Consider the following 21,751-nt stretch of genomic DNA (forward strand, 5'->3'; position numbering starts at 1 on the left):
GATGGTGATGGTACAGACATCCAACAGGTAGAGGTCAGGGATGCTGCTTAATAAGCAATGTGCCAGACAGCTCCCCACAACAAAGAATTACCTGGTCCAACATGTTAGTAATGCTGCTATTGCTTGATTTAGAATGATCTGTTTGAATCCTAGCTTTGTGTCTTACTAACTGTGACACTTTGTCCAAATTACTTAACCTCTCTGATCCTGTTTACTCAACATTTAAATGAAATAAAAATAGAGTATTTAACCTCATTGTGTTGTAGGGATTTGTGACCCCATGGATTGTAGCCCGCCAGGCTCCTCTGTCCATGGAATTCTCCAGGCAAGAATACTGGAGTGGTGGGTAGCCATTCCCTTCTCCAGGCGATCTTCCCAACCTAGGGATGGAATCTGGGTCTCCTGCATTGCAGGCAGATTCTTTACTTGTCTGAGCCACCAGGGAAGCCTCCCATTGAATTGAATATTCATTCTGTAAGAAGAGAAGTTGCTGCACATACATGGAAGGCATTCCAAATAGTAGCTTCTATTTTCTCAATAAAACCAATTCAAGATGGGTTTACCTTAAGACATATTAAAATTTTAAAGGTTAGATCATTGTGAATAAGGATTATAACTTTTAATTATCATGCTCCAAGCTATGTTTATGTACTTTTTTGGTAAAAGTTTATTTATTTTTTTTTTGGTAAAAGTTTAAAACTAGTTCATATTTTGTTGTGATCTGTCTTCAGTTCATTTTTCAAAAATGAACTCAGAAAGTAATTAATTGCTTCTGTATTAAGCAGTGTTTTGAGGTGATAATCCCATTTTGTTGTTGTTGTTGTTGTTCAGTCGATGAGTTATGTCTGACTCTTTGGGAACCCATGGACTGCAGCATGCCAGGCTCCTCTGTCCTCCACTATCTCCCAGAGTTTGCTCAAATTCATGTCCGTTGAGTTGGTGATGCTATCTAACCATCTTATCCTCTGTTGCCCTCTTTTCCTTTTGCCTTCAGTCTTTCCCAGAATCAGGGTCTCTTCCAGTGAGTTGGCTCTTTGCATCAGTTGGCAAAAGTATTGGAGTTTCAGCTTTGGCACCAGTCCTTCCAATGAATATTCAGGACTGATTTCCTTTAGGATTGACTGGTTTGATCTCCTTGCAGTTCAAGGGATTCTCAAGAGTCTTCTCCAGCACCACAGTTCAAAAGCATCAATTCTTTGGCACTCAGCCTTCTTTATGGACCAACTCTCACAACCATACACGACTACTGGAAAAAAACATACCTTTGACCAGATGGACCTTTGTTGGCAAAGTGATGTCTCTGCTTCTTAATACTGTCTAGGTTTTTCGTAACCTTCTTTCTAAGGAGCAAGCATCTTTTAATTTCATGGTGGCAGTCACCATCTGCAGTGATTTGAGAGCCGAAGAAAATAAAATCTGTCACTGCCTCCACTTTTCTCCTTATATTTGCCATGAAGTGATGGGACAAGATGCCATGATCTTAACTTTTTGAATGTTGAGTTCAAGCCAGCTTTTTGACTCTTCTTTTGCCCTCATCAAGAGGCTCTTTGGTAACTCTTTGCTTTCTGCCATTAGGGTGGTATCATCTGCATATCTGAGGTTGCTGATATTTCCCTGGCAGTCTTGATTACAGCTTGTGATTAATCTAGTCCAGCATTTGGCATGATGTACTCTGCATATAAGTTAAATAAGCAGGATGACAATATACAGCCTTGACAAACTCCTTTTTCAATTTTGAAATAGTCAGTTTTTCCATGTCTGGTTCTAACTGTTGCTTCTCGACTGGCATACAGGTTTCTCAGGAGACAGGTAAGGTGGTCTGGTATTCCTATCTCTTGAAGAATTTTCCACAGTTTGTTATGATATGATCCATACAGTCAAAGGCTTTAGTGTAGTCAGTGAAGCAGAACTAGATGTTTTTCTGGAATTCCTTTGCTTTCTCTATGATCCAACGAATGTTGGCAATTTTATCTCTGGTTCCTCTGCCTTTTTAAACCTAGCTTATACATCTGGAAGTTCTCGGTTCACCTACTGCTGAAGCCTAGCTTGAACAATTTTGAGTATTACCTTGCTAGCATGTGAAATTTGTGCAATTGTATGCTAGTTGGAACATCCTTTGGCATTGTCCTTCTTTGGGATTAGAATGAAAACTGACCTTTTCTAGTCTTGTGGCCACTGCTGAGTTTCCCAAATTTGCTGACATATTGAGTGTAGCACTTTCACAGGATCATCTTTTAGGATTTGAAATAGCTCAGCTGGAATTCCATAACCTCCACTAGCTTTGTTTGTACTAATGCTTCCTAAGGCCCACTTGACTCCACACTCCAGGTTGTCCGTCTCCAGGTGAGTGACCACACCATCGTGGTTATCTGGGTCATTAAGATCTTTCTTGTGTAGTTCTTCAGAGTTTTAAAGTGTTTGTAATTCCTTTGAACTAATCTCTTCTACTTGGTAAGTTACTTAGGGATTGTATAGCCAGATATCTGGTCCCTCTAGTTAACAATCAGAAAGAGGAATATCACAAAATTTTGCACAGACCTATTTGAGATTTTGTTTAACAAGACTCCACCTGTTTATCACTAATTCAAAGCACGTTTATTTGTTTTATTGGAATGATCATATATTTATATGACTGAATAGAGATAGACTATATGAAACTATATCTGCTGTTGCTTTACTTTTTCTTTTCTAAAATAGCTCCAAATAGAATCTGTAGTTAATAAAATAGCCAAGTTATGTTTCAATTTCCTGTTAACTGTCAAATTTAATTTGAAATATAAAGAAATTAATGACTGCTTTAGAATATTGAATGCATATTTTTAAACTGTGAACTAATATTGTTCTCTCAGCTAAGAGGATCATTAATTCTGTATCAAATAACAATTCATTTGTTTTGAATAACTGAGTTTAATCTATGCAGCCTTACTTTAAATCAAATATCCTGTTCTTGACAATTTTTTGTAACTAATTGTATTGTTTAACTAGACACCACCACTTGTTCCTTATCCTGTCTGCCTTCTGTTTCATTCTCTTCTACTGTCTTTACCACCAACCTGTTTCCTTTTTTTAAAAAATTGAAGTATAGTCTATTTACAATGTTGTGTTAGTTTTAGGTGTAAAACTATCCCTCCCTCACAGCCTGTTTTATCCCTTTTATCCCTCCCTCACAGCCTGTTTCCTTAGTATCATTCATTGTTCCACAAGTCTTGTTAATTATTTGTTATACCAGTCTTTTGAGAGTGTATATATTTCTCTGAGGGCTTGTTAAAGACTATATTCATTTTTCCACATGTGACATATTCATTTTGAGACTGCTACTGGAATTATCTTTTATCTGCTACAAAACTATTTTCATTAAAATTTATTTATTTTTACTGTACTGGGTCTTCTCTAGTTGTGACAAGTGGGAATTACTTTCTCATTGTGGTATACAGGCTTCTCATTGCACTGATTTCTCTTTTGGAGCATGAACTCTAGGGTGCACAGTTTTCACTAGTTGTGGTGCATGGGTTTGCCCCATGGCATATGGAATCTTCCTGGACCAGGGGTCAAATTGAACTTGTGTCCCCTGCATTGGCAGGCAAATTTTTAACCACTGGACCATCAGGGAAGTCCCAGCTGCAAAACTTACCTTTCTATGCTATCTTTCTCTATTGTTCATAAAAGTGTACTCAGGTAATAAATACTTTTTTCAGTATTGGTTGAATTCAGACATGCTTTAAAGGTCAGTCAGTTCAGTTACTCACTTGTGTCCAATTCTTTGTGACCCCATGGACTGCAGCGCACCAGGCTTCCCTGTCCATCACCAACTCCCAGAGCTTTCTCAAACTCACGTCCATCAAGTCAGTGATGCCATCCAACCATCTCATTCTCTGTCGTCCCCTTCTCCTCCTGCCTTCAATCTTTCCCAGCATCAGGGTCTTTTCTGATGAGTCAGTTCTTCCCATCAGGTGGCCAAAGTATTGGAGCTTCAGCTTCAGCATCCATTCTTCCAATGAATATTCAGAACTGATTTCCTTTAGGATGGACTGGTTTGATCTCCTTGCAGCCCAAGGGACTCTCAAGAGTCTTCTCCAACACCACAGTTCAAAAGCATCAATTCTTCAGCGTTCAGCTTTCTTTATGGTCTAACTCTCACATCCATACATGACAACTCAAAAAACCATAGCTTTGACTAGATAGACCTCTGTCGGCAAAGTAATGTCTCTGCTTTATGATATGCTGAAGTGACTTAGCAGGCATACAGTGACATCTGTCTTTCAAAGAGTGCTGTTTCTCTATTAGATTCCTGATCTACTTTCAAAGTGAAAAGGCACATCTTAACATCTGTTCCTGGATGATTGAGTTTAATGGGAAGGAATTGTTTTTACAGTTTGAATGCCAGTGCCCTGGCCAAAGTTCAGTGTAAATAATAGGAAATGTAATTGGTCAGATGCTTCTGAATAGTGAACCACTCCACGATTTACCAACCATTAACAAACATACCCCTGTCTTGTAAAGAAGAACAAAACCATGAATTAGCATTAACCCTGCACTGAGATTCTTGTCTTCTGCACTTCTTTTTTATCTTTTCCCTTCTTACTACTTTTGCAAAGTTTGAACATAAAGGTAGAGGTGAGAGGAATGATAAATGAATATGATTTCATTTATTTCAAACTGAAATTCTCATTGACTAACCATGCTTCTCTTCCACTGCCTCATGATGACTGACTTATAAAAAAAAAACACAAAAACTTAGCTTTCTTTGTATAGACATAAGTTTTCATTTCTCTGAGATGTATGTTTGGGAATGCAGTTGCTGGATTATATGGTTAGTTCCCTGATAGCTCAGTTGGTAAAGAATCCGCCTGCAATGCAGGAGACCCTGGTTCGATTCCTGGGTTGGGAAGATCCTCTGGAGAAGGCATAGGCTACCCACTCCAGTATTTTGGGGCTTCCCTTGTGGCTCAGTTGATAAAGAATCCATCTGCAATACAGGAGACCTGGGTTCGATCCCTGGGTTGGGATGATCCCTTGGAGAAGGAGATGGCTGCCCACTCCAGTATTCTGGCCTGGAGAAATCCATGGATTGTATAGTCCATGGGGTTGCAAAGAGTCGGACATGACTGAACGACTTTCACTTTCACAGGTCACTTGCTTAATTTTTTAAAGAAACTGCCAAACTCTTTTTCAAAGACTGTACCATGGTATAGTCCTACCACCAATGTAGGAGAGACCCGGTTTCTCTACATCCTTGCCAGCATTTGGTATTGTGACTATATTTTATTTTAGTAACAGACAGGTATTGATGGCTCATTGTGCCCTTAATTTGCATTTCAGTAATGACTGATGTTGAACATCTTTTTGTGTGTTTGTCATCTGTAGATCATCTTTGATGAAGTCTCTTGATGTCTTGTCTATTTTGTTTGCTTTTCTAAATTTTGATGGTTTTAAAATATATTCAAACTACTAATCTGTTTTAGGTGTGTAGTTTCAAAATATTTTCTCCCACTCTATTGCTTGTCTTCATATCCTCCTTACAGGGTCTTTCACAGAGCAAAAGTTTTTAATTTTGATGAGGTCCAGTTTATCATTTTTTTTTCTTTTTTTTTTTCACGTAAGGAAGCATTTATTTGAGGTTTAACATGTAATCATACAAATAAAGTCTGTATAAACACAAATCCACAGAGTCATAACACAGATAGCAAAAGACAAAGTAAAAACAAAGAAAACTAATTGGCGGCTATATACAGTTGGACACAAATTGTGTCTTGTACACTAGAAAGTCTTTTACAAAATAATCATCTTAGATCAACAGAAGACCAATCTTCAATGTCCTCCTGCAAGATGGTTACTTTAGCAATCTCTTCCTGTTTTCTGCAGTGTCCCCTTTAATACGGCTGGTAATTGTTTTGGTGATTGCCACCCCCTCGGGATGCCTTGCCCTAAGTGCTCTGTTGGCCTCGGCCTCGACCCCTAGTACCACCTCGCCCACCAGCTGCTGCACCTCTTCCTCCCTTTTGTTGCTGCTGTTGCTGTCTATATACCTCTTTGGGTTGTGCAACTTTGATTTCATACTTCCCAGAACCAATTTGATGGTATCTGCTTTCTAACAATTTCTTTACTGGCTCCTCATCTGTATATGTAACAAAGCAAAATCCTCTTCTTTCATTTGTTTTTGTATCCATAGGAAGTTCAATATTTTCAATCTCTCCACAGGCTCCAAAATATTCTTTAATTTGTTCCTCCGAAGTATCTGGGCTCAATCCACCCACGAAAACCTTTTTTGGGGGTTCCTTCCCCTTTAAAGCTTTGGCCCTTTTAGAGTCTATCAATTTGCCATCCAGTTTGTGTTCTTTCAGTTCCAAAACCTTATCAACACTAGCAGCATCCTTGAAAAGCACAAATCCAAATCCTCGTGATCTTCCAGTAACAGGATCTGTTTTAATCGTGCAGTCCACAACTTCGCCAAATCAAGACAAATATTCAGTCAGATCTTTCTTGCTTGTATCCCAGCTCAAGCCTCCAATAAACATTTTACCGTCATCCTGCTGGTTCTTGCTCACGTTGATCTTGGATCCCTCGGCGAACTCCTCTATGTTGCTGTACTCGTTCATGTCTTCCATAGCAGTGGAGTGGTCGGCCGGAAGGTGCTGGCGCGCAGACCGAGTCGCAGCAGCGGTGGCGGCGGCGGAGCGTTGTATGGAGCTGGATTTAAAATGGCGGCGGAAGAGCCATTTTTTTTCTTTTTTGAATCATGCTTTTGTTGTCAGTCTAAGAGCTCTTTGCCTACTCATTGATCCTGAATATTTTCTCCTAATTTTTAATAATTTTCATTTTTACATTTAATTTTGTGATCCATTTTTAAATTAATTTTTGAATAAGGTGTGAAGTTCTGTTTGAGTTTCTTACTTTTGACTATGGATATCCAGTTGTTTCAGTACCGTTTATTGAAAAGGCTGAGTTGATCCTGCACCTTTGGCCATAATTGTGTAGGTCTGTTTCAAGGTCTTATTTCTGTTCCATTGATCTGTGTATCTATCCTTTTATCAGTATCACCCTGCCTTGCTTACTGAAGCTGTATAATAAGCCTTAAAATTAGATAGAGTAGCTCTTCCCACTTTCTTTGGAATCATTGGCCAATGAAAATTTTTATGATTTTATTTTATTTATTAGGAAATAAATCATGCACATAAAAATATAGTATATGTTTAAATCTCATCATGAAATAATATAATTTTAAGAATAATTATCATCATCAGGCCCAAGTACCAAATTTAATTTTTAGTTCTCTTATATTTTTTGTGTACCTCTGCTTATTTTTCTTGATTTTCAGTTGCCTAATTAAAAAATACTTTAAATTCCAAGTTGAGAGTATTAATGGCATTCTTTCTTTATCTTTTTTTTAGATGGTGTTGTCTGAAAAGGTTAGTCAACTGATGGAATGGACCAATAAAAGGCCTGTAATAAGAATGAATGGAGACAAGTTCCGTCGCCTTGTTAAAGCCCCACCGAGAAACTACTCCGTTATTGTCATGTTCACTGCTCTCCAACTTCATAGACAATGTGTCGTGTGCAAGTATGAACTTTCAACTACACTTTAAAAATTAAATAACTCAAAATATTTTAACCATTTTTCAATCCCAGAAGAATGAGATTAGTTCAGTGGGTACATAAACAATGAATGTGTATACCTTACTTAGTGTGTCTGTAGTAACACATAGTGTGCTGTGCTTAGTTGCTAAGTCATGTCCAACTCTTTGTGACCCCATGAATTGCAGCCCATCAGGCTCCCTTGTCCATGGGGATTCTCCAGGCAAGAATACTGGAGTGGGTTGCCATCCCCTTCTCACTAACATATAATAGTACTACTCTTTTATAGTCTTTTTTTTAAAGGTTTTGTTTATTTATTTGTTTTGGCTGCACTGGGTCTTCATTGCAGCATACCAGCTTTTCTCTATTTGTGGTGTGCAGGCTTGGTAGCCCTGCAGCATGTAGCATCTTAGTTCCTTGACCAGGGATTGAACCTGCCTCTCCTGCATTGGACGGGAGATTCTCAAGCACTGGACCACCAGGGAAGTCCCCAGTCTTTGTCCATATTAGTGGGGGAGGGACAAAAAGCAAGGATAAAGTATCATGGTAACCATCATAGAAATAACAGAAAATCTAAAAATCATAAATTGATATCAAGTTATATAAATGCATGTTGATAGCATTGATGTAGTACTTGTGTGCTCTTGTTTTATGACAACAGTCCCAGAAGTTAGGTAAAACAAATCTTTCGTTTTTGGAAGAAACAGTTTCCAGTTTTTTTAATGGTATACTGAAAGCTAGAGATATTTATTATCGCAATAATGGTGACTGCATCCAAAATTTGGAATTACAGGAGAACTTTTTAAGAAAACAAAGATTCATGATGTAGAGGTATTTCTTTTTTCTAGATTATTTTGTAGTAATTTTAAACCTTAGAAATGGAGACTAATCTCACTTAAACTTTCATCAAACAATGCTTAGTTGATTTGATTTTACTATTTCTGAATGCTTTTAGGAAAAAAGGTATTTCTTTAAACAAAAACATTATAGATAATTAAAAATAGTGGATACTAAAAAATAAAATAGCTTTTGCTTTTTGTTATTCGTTTACTTATATTTTTAGATCATATGTGTGGTCTGGGAAATCACTTTAAAGGAAATGATACAGCTACCCTGTGAAAAACTAGTAAAATCTTGGGAGGTTTTCCAAATTCTGGTAGCCTGAGCCCATGTGAAGGAATAGACAGCCTTCTTTCAGAATAGTGTGTTATGCTTCCCCAAGCCTTTATAACACTTCTTAAAGATTTCCTCCCCAGAGGTAGGAGATAGGCCAGATATTTGGTCCCAGAGTGCTGTTCTTCTTTTTCAGGGATGGGATTATGCTGACTATAAATGGAAAGTAGGTAGAAGAAGGAAAAAGAATAGTAAGTGTTAACTATGAATAAACTTACACTCTGCAATTACTCATAATTCAGTCAGTTTACTCACTGGCAATCATGAGTATACAAAAATGTCAGAAAACAAAGTCCTTCATAATTATGCAAATTAATGGAATTCTTAATGTTTTTAATAGTATCTTTTTATAAGACCAAATTTTAAATTAGCTCGCATTTTCCTAAACTCATTCAAATAACTAAAATTAAGCAACAGTAATTAGTATAATACTATGTAGTTGGTGCTCTTAGGATGAGAAGTATGAGTGCTTGATCCCAGAGTGCTGTTCACTCTTATCATCTGGCTAGGGAAATGAGTTCCACATATGAAAATTTAGCTGTCAGTATGAGACAGTTTATGATTAAGTACTAAATGAATTGTGTACATAATAAATGCATAAAATTTCAGGAAGGACATATAACAGGAATGGTTAGGTTTGACCTAATAGAGAAGGTAGGACTTGTACTAGGGCTAGACAGATGGATCAGATTTACATGTCAGTAGGATATTCTGTTTAGAAGCAATGATGTGTGGAAAGGTACAGAGATAGGAGTAAAGTGCTGGAATTAAGAGATCTTGTTTGAGATTGAGTAATACCAACCTAGACAGAGGCATTAGAAGGCAGAGACATTACTTTGCTAACAAAGGTCTGCTAGTCAAGGCTGTGGTTTTTCCAGTAGTCATGTGTGGATGTGAGAGTTGGACCATAAAGAAAGCTGAGCACCAAAGAATTGATGCTTTTGAACTGTAGTGTTGGAGAAGACTCTTGAGAGTCCCTTGGACTGCAAGGAGAGCCAACCAGTCCATCCTAAAGGAAATCAGTCCTGAATATTCACTGGTAGGACTGATGCTGAAGCTGAAACTCCAATACTTTGGCCACCTGATGCAAAGAGCTGAGTCATTTGAAAAGACCCTGATGCTGGGAAAGATTGAAGGTGGGAGGGGAGAAGGGGATGACAGAAGGTGAGATGGTTGTATGGCATCACTGACTCAATGGACGTGAATTTGAGTTAACTCCAGGAGTTGGTGATAGACAGGGAGGCCTAGTGTGCTGCAGTCCATGGGGTCGCAAAGAGTTGGACATGACTGAGCGACTGAACTGACTGAAGGTTGTGTAAAAGCTAGATGCATTATTTGGAAATAGATGATAAAGAACCTTGAATAAGCAGTGAAAGAGCTTGGACATTGTGTTCTGAAGGTAATAAAAAAGCAACAGTGGTTTCTGAGAAGAGGAAGAGTATCAAAAAAGTAGTTATTTAGAAAGATTGATGTATATTGCAATGTTTAAGGATTGGAGGAGGAGAAAATAGAGTTAAGAATTTTAATATTCAAATGTCAGATATTAAAGATCTAACTTTAGGTGACAGCAATGAAAATAAATGTGGAGGGATAGAATTAAAAGCTAATCACACCCTGAAGAAGGAAATGGCTACACACTCTGATGTCTTGCCTGGGTAATCTCATGGACAGAGGAGCCTGGCAGGCTACAGTCCATGCAGTCGCAAAGAGTCAGACATGACTTAGCGACTAAAACAACAAACAACAATTGGAAACTATAGAATAAACTTTAAGGTTTACTTCACAATCATGTAAATTCCATTTTGAGGGGGAAAGCTATTTTCTTGTCAATTAGAATTCACTGAAAATATTTTTTCTTATACTGTTACTCATCTCTTAATTTAATATTATGATCCCTATTTACACTCCTTAATCTTTCAGTTAACTTGTAGCTGTCATTGCCAGTTGTTAGTGTTACCGTATTTATGAAGTGAAAATGTATGATACTATTAAATTCAAATTTAAGATAAACCAAAAAAAAGATAATCACAGATGAAAAAATGTCAGATCTTAGAACTAAAAGCATATGGGAAATCAGGGAAAAGTAAAATATAGCTTGAGCTTTCAACTAATCTCAATTCTTTGTCTTTGAACTCTTAGAAGTAATTTAGCCTATTAAAAATTGTAGCTAGATTTTTTTCCAGTGAATTTAGAAGGAGCTTTTTGATAAGAAACAGGCACAAAGTATGAAGCAGAGTCAGATAATCACTACGTCTTGTTGAAATCCCCAACTCTTGATATAAGATTTCTCTTATGCCAAAACAGTGGCAGTGTTTTCCAAGGTTTGTCCTAACCCTATCAACAGAGCCTGACTTGCACTAGATTGTTTTTAAAAATGTTTTATATGTTATCTTTACAAATCTAATTGCATCCAGGCAAGCTGATGAAGAATTCCAGATCCTTGCAAACTCCTGGCGATACTCCAGTGCATTTACCAACAGGATATTTTTTGCTATGGTGGATTTTGATGAAGGCTCTGATGTATTTCAGATGGTAAGCTATTTGGTTATTCTGTTAAATAGAAATTGGTAAACTATATATAATGTGGAATACCTCTTTTTCAACGGCTGCAAGAAGTTAAATAGGACTTGTCTTATGTAAGATCTAGAGTAGTTAGTGAAATAAAAGCTGAACTTAAGCTAAACATGAAATATGGTGGTCAATACTAACTTATTAGAATATGGAAATTGGGTAGAAATCATGTAAACTTATATATATATATTTTGTGGTAAAATATAATAAAAAAAAGTACCACTTTGTTTTTAAGTGAACAATTTATCAAGTAACTTTTTAATTCAGAACAAGAATCCCACTATTGTGTAATACTGTAGTTCTTGGTAAGAGCTAGGTACCTGTCTTTAACCTCTTGTGGCTTGTCTTAGTGGAAAAGCTCCTTCTTGTTCAACATTTAACTTTTTCCTGTGCCCTATATCCTATACCTACTGGCTCTATCAATCATGACCTCTCTTACCGTTTTTTTTTTTTTTTTTTTAATTAAAACTATTCTTTGAGGAACTTATGGTTCACAGCAAAAATGAGAGGTAGATACAAAGGTTTTCTGTTATGTCTTATGCCCCTGCACATTAATAGCCTCTCCATTATCAACATCCCCCACCAGAATGGTATGTTTGTTACAGTTGGTGAACCTCCATTAACACATCGTAATCACCCAATGTGCATAGTTTATATTGTAGTTCACTCTTGGTCTTGTACATTCTGCTGATTTGGACAAAAGTATAGTGAGATGTATCCATCAATATGTATTCATAAACAGTATTTTCACTGCCCTAAAATTCTCTGTACTCTACTAATTCCTCCCTCCACACTAACCCTTGGTAATCACTGATCTTTTAGCTGTCTCCACAGTTTTGCCTTTTCCAGAACGTCATATACTTGGAATCATACAGTATGTAGACTTTTCAGATTGACTTCTTTCACTTGGTAATATGAATATAAAGTTCCTCCATGTCTTTTCATGGCTTGATAGCTCATTTCTTTTAAGAGCTAAATAATATCCCATTGTCTGGATATACCAGACTTTGTTTATTCTTTCATGTACTGAAGAAATCTTGATTGCTTCCAAGTTTTAGCAGTTATGAATAAAACTGTTATAAACACCTGTATGCAGGTTTTTATGCAGACACAAGTTTTAACTCCTTTGCATAAATACCAAGGAGCACAGTTGCTGGATCATGTAGTATGTTAGGGCTTCCCTTGTAGCTCAGTTGGTAAAGAATCTGCCTGCAATGCAGGAGACCTGAGTTCAATTCCTGGGTTGGGAAGATCACCTGGAGAAGGAAACGGCAACCCACTCCACTATTCTTGCCCGGAGAATCCCATGGACAGGGGAACCTGGCAGGTTACATACAATCTATGGGGTCGCAAGAGTCGGACATGACTGAGCAACTAAGCACAGCACACACATAGTATGTTAAGTTTTGTAAGAAACTTCCAGACCATCTTCCAAATTGGCTGTACCATTTTGCATTCCCAAGAGCTGTGAATGAAAGTTCCTGTTGCTCCACTTCCTCCTTAGCACTTGGTGTTATCAGTGTTCTGCATTTTGACCATTCTAATTCCCAGGTAGCTCAGGTAGCTCATGCAGGAAACGTGGGTTTGATTCTTGGGTCAGGAAGATCCCCTGAAGAAGGGAATGGCAACCCATTCTAGTATTCTTGCCTGGGAAATCCCGGGGACAGTGGAGCCAGATAGGCTGCAGTCCATAGGATCGCAAAGTCGGACACGACTTAGCAACTAAAACAACAACAGTTGTGTAGCAGTATCTCATTGTTGTAATCTGCATTTCTTTGATGACATATAATGTGGAGTATCTTTTCAATTGCTCATTTGCCATCTCTGTATCTTCTTTGGTGAAATGTCTGTTAAGGTCTTAGGCCTATTATTTATTTATTTTTGGCTATGTTGGGTTTTCATTGCTAAACATGGACTTTCTCCAGTTGCAGTGAGTGGGGGCTATTCTCTAGTTGTGGTGTACAGGCTTCTCATTTGCAGTGGCTCCTGTTTTTGCAAAGCATGGAATCTAAGGCACTCAGGCTTCAGTAGTTGTGGTTGGAGGCCTCCAGAATGCAGTCTCAGTAGTTGTGGTGCACAGGGTTTGTTCTTCCATGACATGTGGAATCTTCTTGGACCAGGCATCAAACCTCTGTCCCCTGCTTTGGCAGGCAGATTCTTTACCACTGGACCACCAGCTGTCCCCCATTTTTAAAATTGGATTGTTTGATCCCCTTATTGAGTTTTAAGTCTGTGCCTTGTCATCTCACTTTCTTACTTTTTGTCTTTTGCACAGCAAAAACATGTAAATTTAATGAAGTACAACTTATCAGTTATTTCTATCATACATTGTGTCTTTGATGTTGTATCTAAAAAATCATCACTATATCTGACGTCATCTAGATTTTCTACTATGTTATCTCTTAGGAACTTTATATTTTGTCTTTGTATTTTAAGGCCTTTGATCCATTTTGAGTTATTTTCTTTTTTCTATTTTTGACCATGCCTTGCAGCATGCGGGATCTTATTCCCCAACCAGGGATTCAACCCATGTCTTCTGCATTGGAAGCACAGAGTCCTAACCACTGGACTGCAAGGGAAGTCCCATTTTGAGTTATTTTTTGTGAACAGGACATGGTCTGTGTCTAGGTTTTGTGGGGGTTTTTTGTCTGTTTTTTTGCTCACGGATATCTAGTTATTTTAACACCATTTGTTAAAACTATACTTTCTCCACGTAATTGCTTTTTCTCTTTTGTTGACAATCATATGACTATATGTGGTTCTACTGCTGGGCTTTTTATTCTGTTCCTTTGGATACCACACTGTTTTGATTGTTGTTGTTCAGTTGCGAAGTCACGTCTCACTCTTTGCGACCCCATGAACTGCAGCACACCAGGCTTCCCTGTCTTCACTGTCTGCTGGAGTTTGCTCATTTCTGTCATTCATTTCACTTATATATAGGTACATACACACATACAATTGAATACATTGCTGCTATTATTTTGAACAAACTGTTATGTGTTAGTTAATTAAGAATAAGAAAAACAAGTTTTTATCTTACCTTCACTTATTCCCTCTTCAGTCCCTTTCTTTCTTTATGTAGATTCAAGTTTCCAACCTGCCTTATTTCCCTTCTCTCTAAAGAACTTCTTTTAACATTTCTTGCAAGGGATTGTTTGTCTGAAAGTCTTTATTTCTCCTTCACTTTTTTTTGGAAGAAGTTTATTTTTAAAATTTTTAACTGTGCTAGGTCTTCACTGCAGCACACAGGCTCTTTGTTGGGGTGTGCGGGCTTTCTCCAGTCGCAGTGTGAGAGGGCTTCTCTAGTTGTGGCACATGGGCTTTAGGGTGTGCAGGTTCAGTAGTTGCTGCACACAGGCTTAGTTGCCCCGCAGCATGTGGGATCTTAGTTTCCCAACTAGGGATTGAACCTGGATCCCATGCATTGGAACATGGATTCTTAATCACTGGCCCACCAGGGAAGTCCCTCTCTTTCACTTTTGAAGAATAATTTCACAGGGTATTTTTTTCTCTCAACACTTTAAATATTTCACTCCACTTTCTTCCTGTTTGCATGGTTTCTGAAAAGAATTTGGATGTAATTCTTATCTCTCTTACTTTATGGGTAAAGCATTTTATTCCTCTGACTTCTTTAAGAGTTTTTTCTTTGAGTTAAATTATATGCATGGGTATGTTATTGGCATTTATCTACTACTTATTCTTAGAGCTTCCTGAATCTGTGATTTAGAGTCTGATGTTACTTTGGGAAATTTCTCCGTCATTAATATTTCTTCTGTTCCTTTCTCTTTCTTCTAGTATTCCCATTATGTATATGTTACACCTTTTGTATACCCACAGTCCCTGGATATTCTGTTTTGTTTGTTTTTTGTCTTTGTTCTCTTTATTTTTCAGTTTTCAAGGATTGTATTGATAAATCCTCTAGCTCAGAGATTCCTCAGCCATGTCCTGTATACTGAGTCCATCAAAGGCATTCTTCATTTCTGTTACAGTGGTTTTCATCTCTGGTATTTCTTTTTTGGTTGTTTTTAGGATTTCCATCTCTCTTATGTTATTCATCTGTTTTTGCTTGCTATCTACTTTATCCTTCAGCCCTAGGGTTGCTTGACAGCCCTTCTTAGAGTATACTTACTTATGGACAGAGCCAGTATCTTGTAGCTATTAGTGCTAAGCACATAATAGATGTTCAAGTAAATATCAAACGAATGGCTTAATGTTCCATTTTACAGTATGTTACTGTGCTGGTCATATTTTAGTCTCACACAGTGCCATAAATCAAAATCAGTGTATTCATAAAACATGCTGCAACCTAAAAGATTAGTGCATTTAGGCTTTTTTAGACCAAAGGAAACAGTTTTTAGAGTTTAAGAAATTGCTTTCTCATTCTCTACTATTCAAGCAAGGATTGTTTTGGAAATTAAAAATTGTAATTTCATTTATCTTACCAAGATACACATAAAGTTTTCTTCTACATCAAATACCTTTTAATATCAATGTCCATTTTAGAGCTATATTTAGAGTTAGTGGTATAAGGATGGTAGTGTGTCCATCTGTGGAATAAATTCGAATCTTTCTCCAAAGAATATTGTTATATGCCACAGCATACAAAAGCCATGCATGGATAAAAAGTGATAACCTACCAAAAACCGTACATCTTATTTTGGCTCTTTAACATCTAAGGATTGTCAAAGCCTATAAGATTTAAAAACAAATTTTAATTGTGAGAAAATATGTGTGTGTGCATGCTAAGTTGCTTTAGTCATGTCTGGCTCTTTGTGATCCTGTGGACTGTAGCCATCAGGCTCCTCTGTCCACAGGATTCACCAGGCAAGAATACTGGAGTGGGTTGCCATGTCCTCCAGGGGATCTTCCCAACCCAGAGATTGAACTTGCATCTCTTGTATCTCTGGTATTGGCAGGCAGGTTCTTTACCACTAATGCTGAAATGTACTATCTTAACCATTCTTGAATATAGTTCAGTAGTGTTTAGTACATTCACATTTCTGCATAACCAATCTCCAGAACTCTTTTCACCTTGTACAATGAAACGGAAACTCTTTATACATCACATAACTCTTTATTCCCTCTTCCCCCAGCCCTTGGAAACTTATCATTCTGCTTTCTATCTCAGTGAACTTTACTGTTGTCAGTACCTCATATAAGTGGAATCATACATACTTGTCTTTTTGTGACTGTCTTATTTCACTTAGTGTACTGTCCTCAAAGTTGATTCATGTTGTTGCATGCATCCAAATTTTCTTGCTTTTGGGACTTTCCTGTTGTGTCCCAGGGACTTCCCCAGTGGCTAAGACTCCATACCCCCAACACAGGGAGACTGAGTTTGATCCCTGGTTGGTAAAGTAGATCTCACATGCCACAACTAAAACCCAGAGCAGCCAAATAAGTAAATAAATATTAAATTTTTTTCCCTTGCTTTGAAAGGCTGAATAATGTTGCATTGTATGCATATACCACATTTTATTTATTCATTCATCTGTTGATGGGCACTTGGGTTGCTTCCACCTTTTGGCTATTGTGAATAATGCTGCTATTAACATAGGTATGCAGCTATCTCCTCAAGACCCTGCTTTTAGTTCTTTTAGATTTAAACCCACAAGTGGAATTCCTAGATCATATGGTAGTTCTATTTTTCATTTTTGTAGTAACATTCATATTGTTTTCCATAGCAGCTGCACCATTTTGCATTATTTTTTATTTTTTGATAGTAGTTATCCTAATGAGTGTGAGATGGTGTCTCATTGTGGTTTTGATTTGTAATTCTTTAATGATTAGATGTAGAATATCTTTTCATGTGCTTGTTGGCAATTTGTATATCTTTTTTGAGAAATGTCTATCCATATCCTTTGCCCAATTAAAAAAAATATATTTGTTTATTTTTAGTTATGATGGGTCTTCATTGCTTTGTGTGGGCTTTCTCTAGTTGCGGTGAATGGGGGCTACTCTTTGTTGTGGTGTGTGGATTTCTCATTGTGGTACTTCTCGTTGCACAGCACAGGCTCTAGGCACATGGGCTTTAGTAGTTGTAGCACATGGGCTCAGTAGTTGTGGCTCCCAGGTTCTAGAGCACTGGCTCAATAGTTTTGGCTCATGGGCTTAGTTGCTCCATGGCATGTGGAACTTCCCAGATCAGGAATCAAACCTGTGTTCCCTGCATTACAAGGCAAATTCTTATCTACTGTGCCACCAGGGAAGTCCCTTTGCCCAACTTTTTTTTTTCTTGTGCCCAGTTTTTAGTAAATGTGTTTTTTAGTTGTAGTTCTTTATGTTGTCTCAATATTAGCCCCTTATCAGATATATTATTTTTTTCCCATTGCTTTTTCACTGTTGATTGTGTCTATAGACTACAAGATACTTTTAAAGAGCTGGTTTGGTGTAAAGATGTTATACTAGTAATGATGGAAATACAAATTATAATAATGGTGTTATTATATAAATTATATAGTATATAAATATTGTTATATAATTATATAAGTTAAATTATATATATTATATACATTATTACAATATTTACCCATTAGATCAACTTTTGGCAAGAATGTGAGGAAACATACCTTCCTGTGTTGCTGGGTAGGAGTGTAAATTGGTACAGCCACTTTTGAAGGCATGTTGGCTCTATCCATCTTCATTTAAAATGTTTCTGCTCTATGAACTAATTATTCCATTTCTAGAGAAGCATTCTTACATATATACAGGAAAATATGTACATGACTATTTCTTAAAACATCCTTTTTAATTGGGAAAAAAGGAAAAAACTAAATTGCCAACAATAGCATAATTACTTAATAAACTATGAGAGCATATACCAGCCTCAACATACACACACACACACACACACACACATATATATATATGCTGTGCTTAGTCACACAGTCATGTCCAACTCTTTGTGACCCCATGGACTGTAGCCCTCCAGGCTTCTCTGTCCATGGGGATTCTCCAGGCAAGAATGTTGGAGTGGGTTGCCATGCCCTCCTCCAGGGGATCTTCCCAACCCAGGGATTGAACCCAGGTCTCCTGCATTGCAGGTGGATCCTTTACCATCTGGGCCACTCATATTATATGGGGCTTCCCTGGTGTGTGTGTGTGTGTGTGTGTGTGTGTATACTGTTATGGATAGATCTCTCAAACACGGTTGAATAAAAAAAGCAAAATGAAATGCAGAATATTTCAGTTAATGTGATACCATTTTTGTTAAATAAGGCAGACACAAAACAATATTATGTTTTCTGTTGGTATATACACATCTATGTGAATAAGTTCAGAAAGGTCTATAAATGGTAATAGTGGCTGGCAGAATGGACTGGAGTTGGTCCCTATAACCCTGTAATTTTTTGTTTTTAATTTTGTACAGGAAATGGATTTCATATATTACATAGTTCTTTTAGACACACATGTATATATGTATATTTTAAATCCAAAGGTGGTATAGTAGTCCCCACTTAACTACAGGGGATACATTCTAAGACTCTGAAACTGCAAATAGTACTGAACCCTATATGTAACTATATTTTTTCCTATATATACATATGTACATACCTATCTATGATAAAGTTTAACTTATAAATTAAGCACAGTAAGAGTAGCAATAATAATAACAAAATAGAAGAATTAAAACAGTATAGGCTCAGATGGTAAAGAAGGGGCCTGCACTGCAAGAGACCCAGGTTTGATCCCTTGGTTGGGAAAATCCCCTGGAGAAGGGAATGACAACCTACACCAGTATTCTTGCCTGGGAAATCCCAAGGACAGAGGAGCCTGATGGTCTACAGTCCATGGGTTCGTAAAGAGTCTGGATGACTGAGTGACTAACAGATTCACTGTAATGAAAGTTATGTGAGTGTGGTCTCTCTCACAATATCTTATTATACAAATTTATCTTTTCTATCTTGATTAAGCACTTGTCACTTACCGTAATTTTTGCAGTCGAACAGCAAAGTTAGCAGATTTCTTTTCCTTTACAATTTCACAAAGATAGCGACCTCAGCAAGTGATTTTTTTTTTCTGTCCTTATTGAGAGCTTTCATCTTTCCACTTAAAGGAAGCACTTTATGATTTCTCTTTGGCATATCTCATTGCCAACATCACTACTTTTGTGTTTTGGGGCATTATTAAGTAAAATAAGGGTTACTTGAATACAAGCATTGTGATATCACAACAGTTGATCTGAAAACCAAGACAGCTACTAAGTGTCTAATGGGTGGGATATGCTGGACAAAGGGATCATTCACATCCTGGGTAAGATGGTGAGAGATTTCATCACACTGCTCAGAACAGCTGCAATTTAAAATTTTTGAATTGTTTATTTCTGGAATTCTCCACGTAGTATTTTCAGACTGCAGTTGACCACGGGTAACTTAAACTTTAGAAAGTGAAACTGTGGACAAGTGGGGACTACCATATAAATAAACTACTATTGAAGAGTTTGGCCTAAAATTTGGGAAGCACTTTGGCGGCATGAACACTATTCAGGACTTAGTTTTGCAGACTCAAACTGATTTAACAGTGTAGCCAGAATTTATCTAGCTCTGCAGACTTTGTGTACACTCGCCAAACCATAAAAATCCATGGACATTGGTAACCAAAGAGCTAATTTTTAAATTCACTAATTCAGCATCTTTTACTGACAAGAAGGCCAAACTAATCATATACCTAATTGGTATACCCTCTCCCCTTATAGGAAAGTCTAAAAAAACTACTTTTATAAGGGTTACTCTTAAGTATAGAATCAAAACAAGGGAGTGGGTTATTTTATTGGTTGATGTCTTTAAAGTGAAAGTGAAGTCGCTCAGTCGTATCCGACTCTTTGCGACCCCATGGACTGTAGCCTACCAGGCTCCTCGTCTATGGGATTCTCCAGGCAAGAGTACTGGAGTGGGTTGCCATTTCCTTCTTCAGGGGATCTTCCCAACCCAGGGATCAAACCTGGGTCTCCCGCATTGGAGGCAGACGCTTTAACCTCTGAGCCACCAGGGAAGCCCAAAATATTTCTTTGAGCCCCTTTTTTCTGGGGGGGGGCAAGAATACTGGAGTGGGTTGCCATTCCCTTCTCCAGGAGATCTTCTCAATCCAGGGATTGAACCTGGGTCTCCCACGCTGTAGGCAGACGCTTTACCGTCTGAGCCACCAGGGAAGTCTTTAAGTTATAGTTATTTTATAGAAGCCAATCTCTGTTACAGGGTTACCTGCTGAGGGTACCTGAATGCTTGCATCTGTTGGTGAACATCTTTTCCCTGGACTTAACATTTTCTATTTTTTACAAGTATTATCACATCAGGAAAGTTACAATGCAAATGAGTAGGTCATAGATTCTTTACCTTAGCAATTCCAGTGTTATCTTAAGAATACCATGGTCTCATGACAGAGAAATGTTACGCTTATCACTAAATACTTATGAACCTTTTAGAATTGACTATTTCTGCCAATTGGTTACCATTTTGTATTTGTTTTCCCTCTTACTCCAGTCTTCTTTCCTCCACATTGAGAATGTGCTCTATTTGAAGCTTACCTAAGCTGCTGCTGCTGCTGCTAAGTTGCTTTAGTGGTGTCCGACTCTGTGCAACCCCATAGACGGCAGCCCACCAGGCTCCCCCCATCCCTGGGATTCTCCAGGCAAGAATACTGGAGTGGGTTGCCATTTCCTTCTCCAGTGCATGAAAGTGAAAAGTGAAAGTGAAAAGTGAAAGTGAAGTCGCTCAGTCATGTCCAACTCTTTGCGACCCCATGAACTGCAGCCTACCAGGCTTCTCCATCCATGGGATTTTCCGGGCAAGAATACTGGAGTGGGGTGCCATTGCCTTCTCCTATTACCTAAGCTACATGAGACAATTTTGGTTCTCATAAATGTATTCTTTTTTTTGCATAATCTCTGAACAGATTAAAGTAATTGTGGTATGGGAAATTTTCCATTTTAAAGGAGTAAAATGTAGGTTTCTTAGCTAGGAATTTATATTTCACAAGCAGCCTTGGGTTTGACTCTTGGATTACTTACCACTTTGCTTAGATGAATCACTTAACCCACCTAAACCTGGGCTTATTTGTCTTTGTAAAATGCCTAAATTTCAAGATATTTGCTGTTAAGATTATTTTTTGGTAATCTGTATTCTCATGGACTACTTTTTATTCAGCTAAACATGAATTCAGCTCCAACTTTCATCAACTTTCCTGCAAAAGGGAAGCCCAAACGGGGTGATACATATGAGTTGCAGGTGCGTGGATTTTCAGCTGAGCAGATTGCCCGGTGGATTGCTGACAGAACTGATGTCAATGTAAGTTTCCTTGCTTTGTAGAAAGTTACTTTGTCATTATCTACTTATTCTTCTGGGAGGTCCTAATTGGTCTCGTCCTCATATCACTGAGATGGTGATAGTTTGTCAGGCCCTTTATAAGTAGCATTTAACAGAATCATCCTGATGAGTGA

At 37.8% G+C, this 21,751-nt stretch overlaps 1 protein-coding gene and 1 non-coding gene across 2 annotated transcripts in view; one reads left to right on the top strand and one right to left on the bottom strand.

Annotated features, from left to right (window-relative positions):
• Positions 1–21,751, top strand: part of MAGT1 (magnesium transporter 1) — a 48,662-nt gene that overhangs the window by 9,309 nt on the left and 17,602 nt on the right. Inside the window, exons 2-4 of the mRNA XM_061409656.1 lie at positions 7,389–7,558; positions 11,160–11,277; positions 21,459–21,599. Of these exons, the coding sequence (XP_061265640.1) occupies positions 7,389–7,558; positions 11,160–11,277; positions 21,459–21,599 (429 nt within the window). The remainder of the gene's footprint in view (positions 1–7,388; positions 7,559–11,159; positions 11,278–21,458; positions 21,600–21,751) is intronic.
• TRNAW-CCA (transfer RNA tryptophan (anticodon CCA)) lies at positions 20,236–20,307 on the bottom strand. Its single transcript has one exon. It is a non-coding gene; the product is annotated as a tRNA-Trp (tRNA).

The sequence above is a fragment of the Bos javanicus genome, chromosome X (assembly GCF_032452875.1).
Source record: "Bos javanicus breed banteng chromosome X, ARS-OSU_banteng_1.0, whole genome shotgun sequence".
Lineage (NCBI taxonomy): Eukaryota > Metazoa > Chordata > Mammalia > Artiodactyla > Bovidae > Bos > Bos javanicus.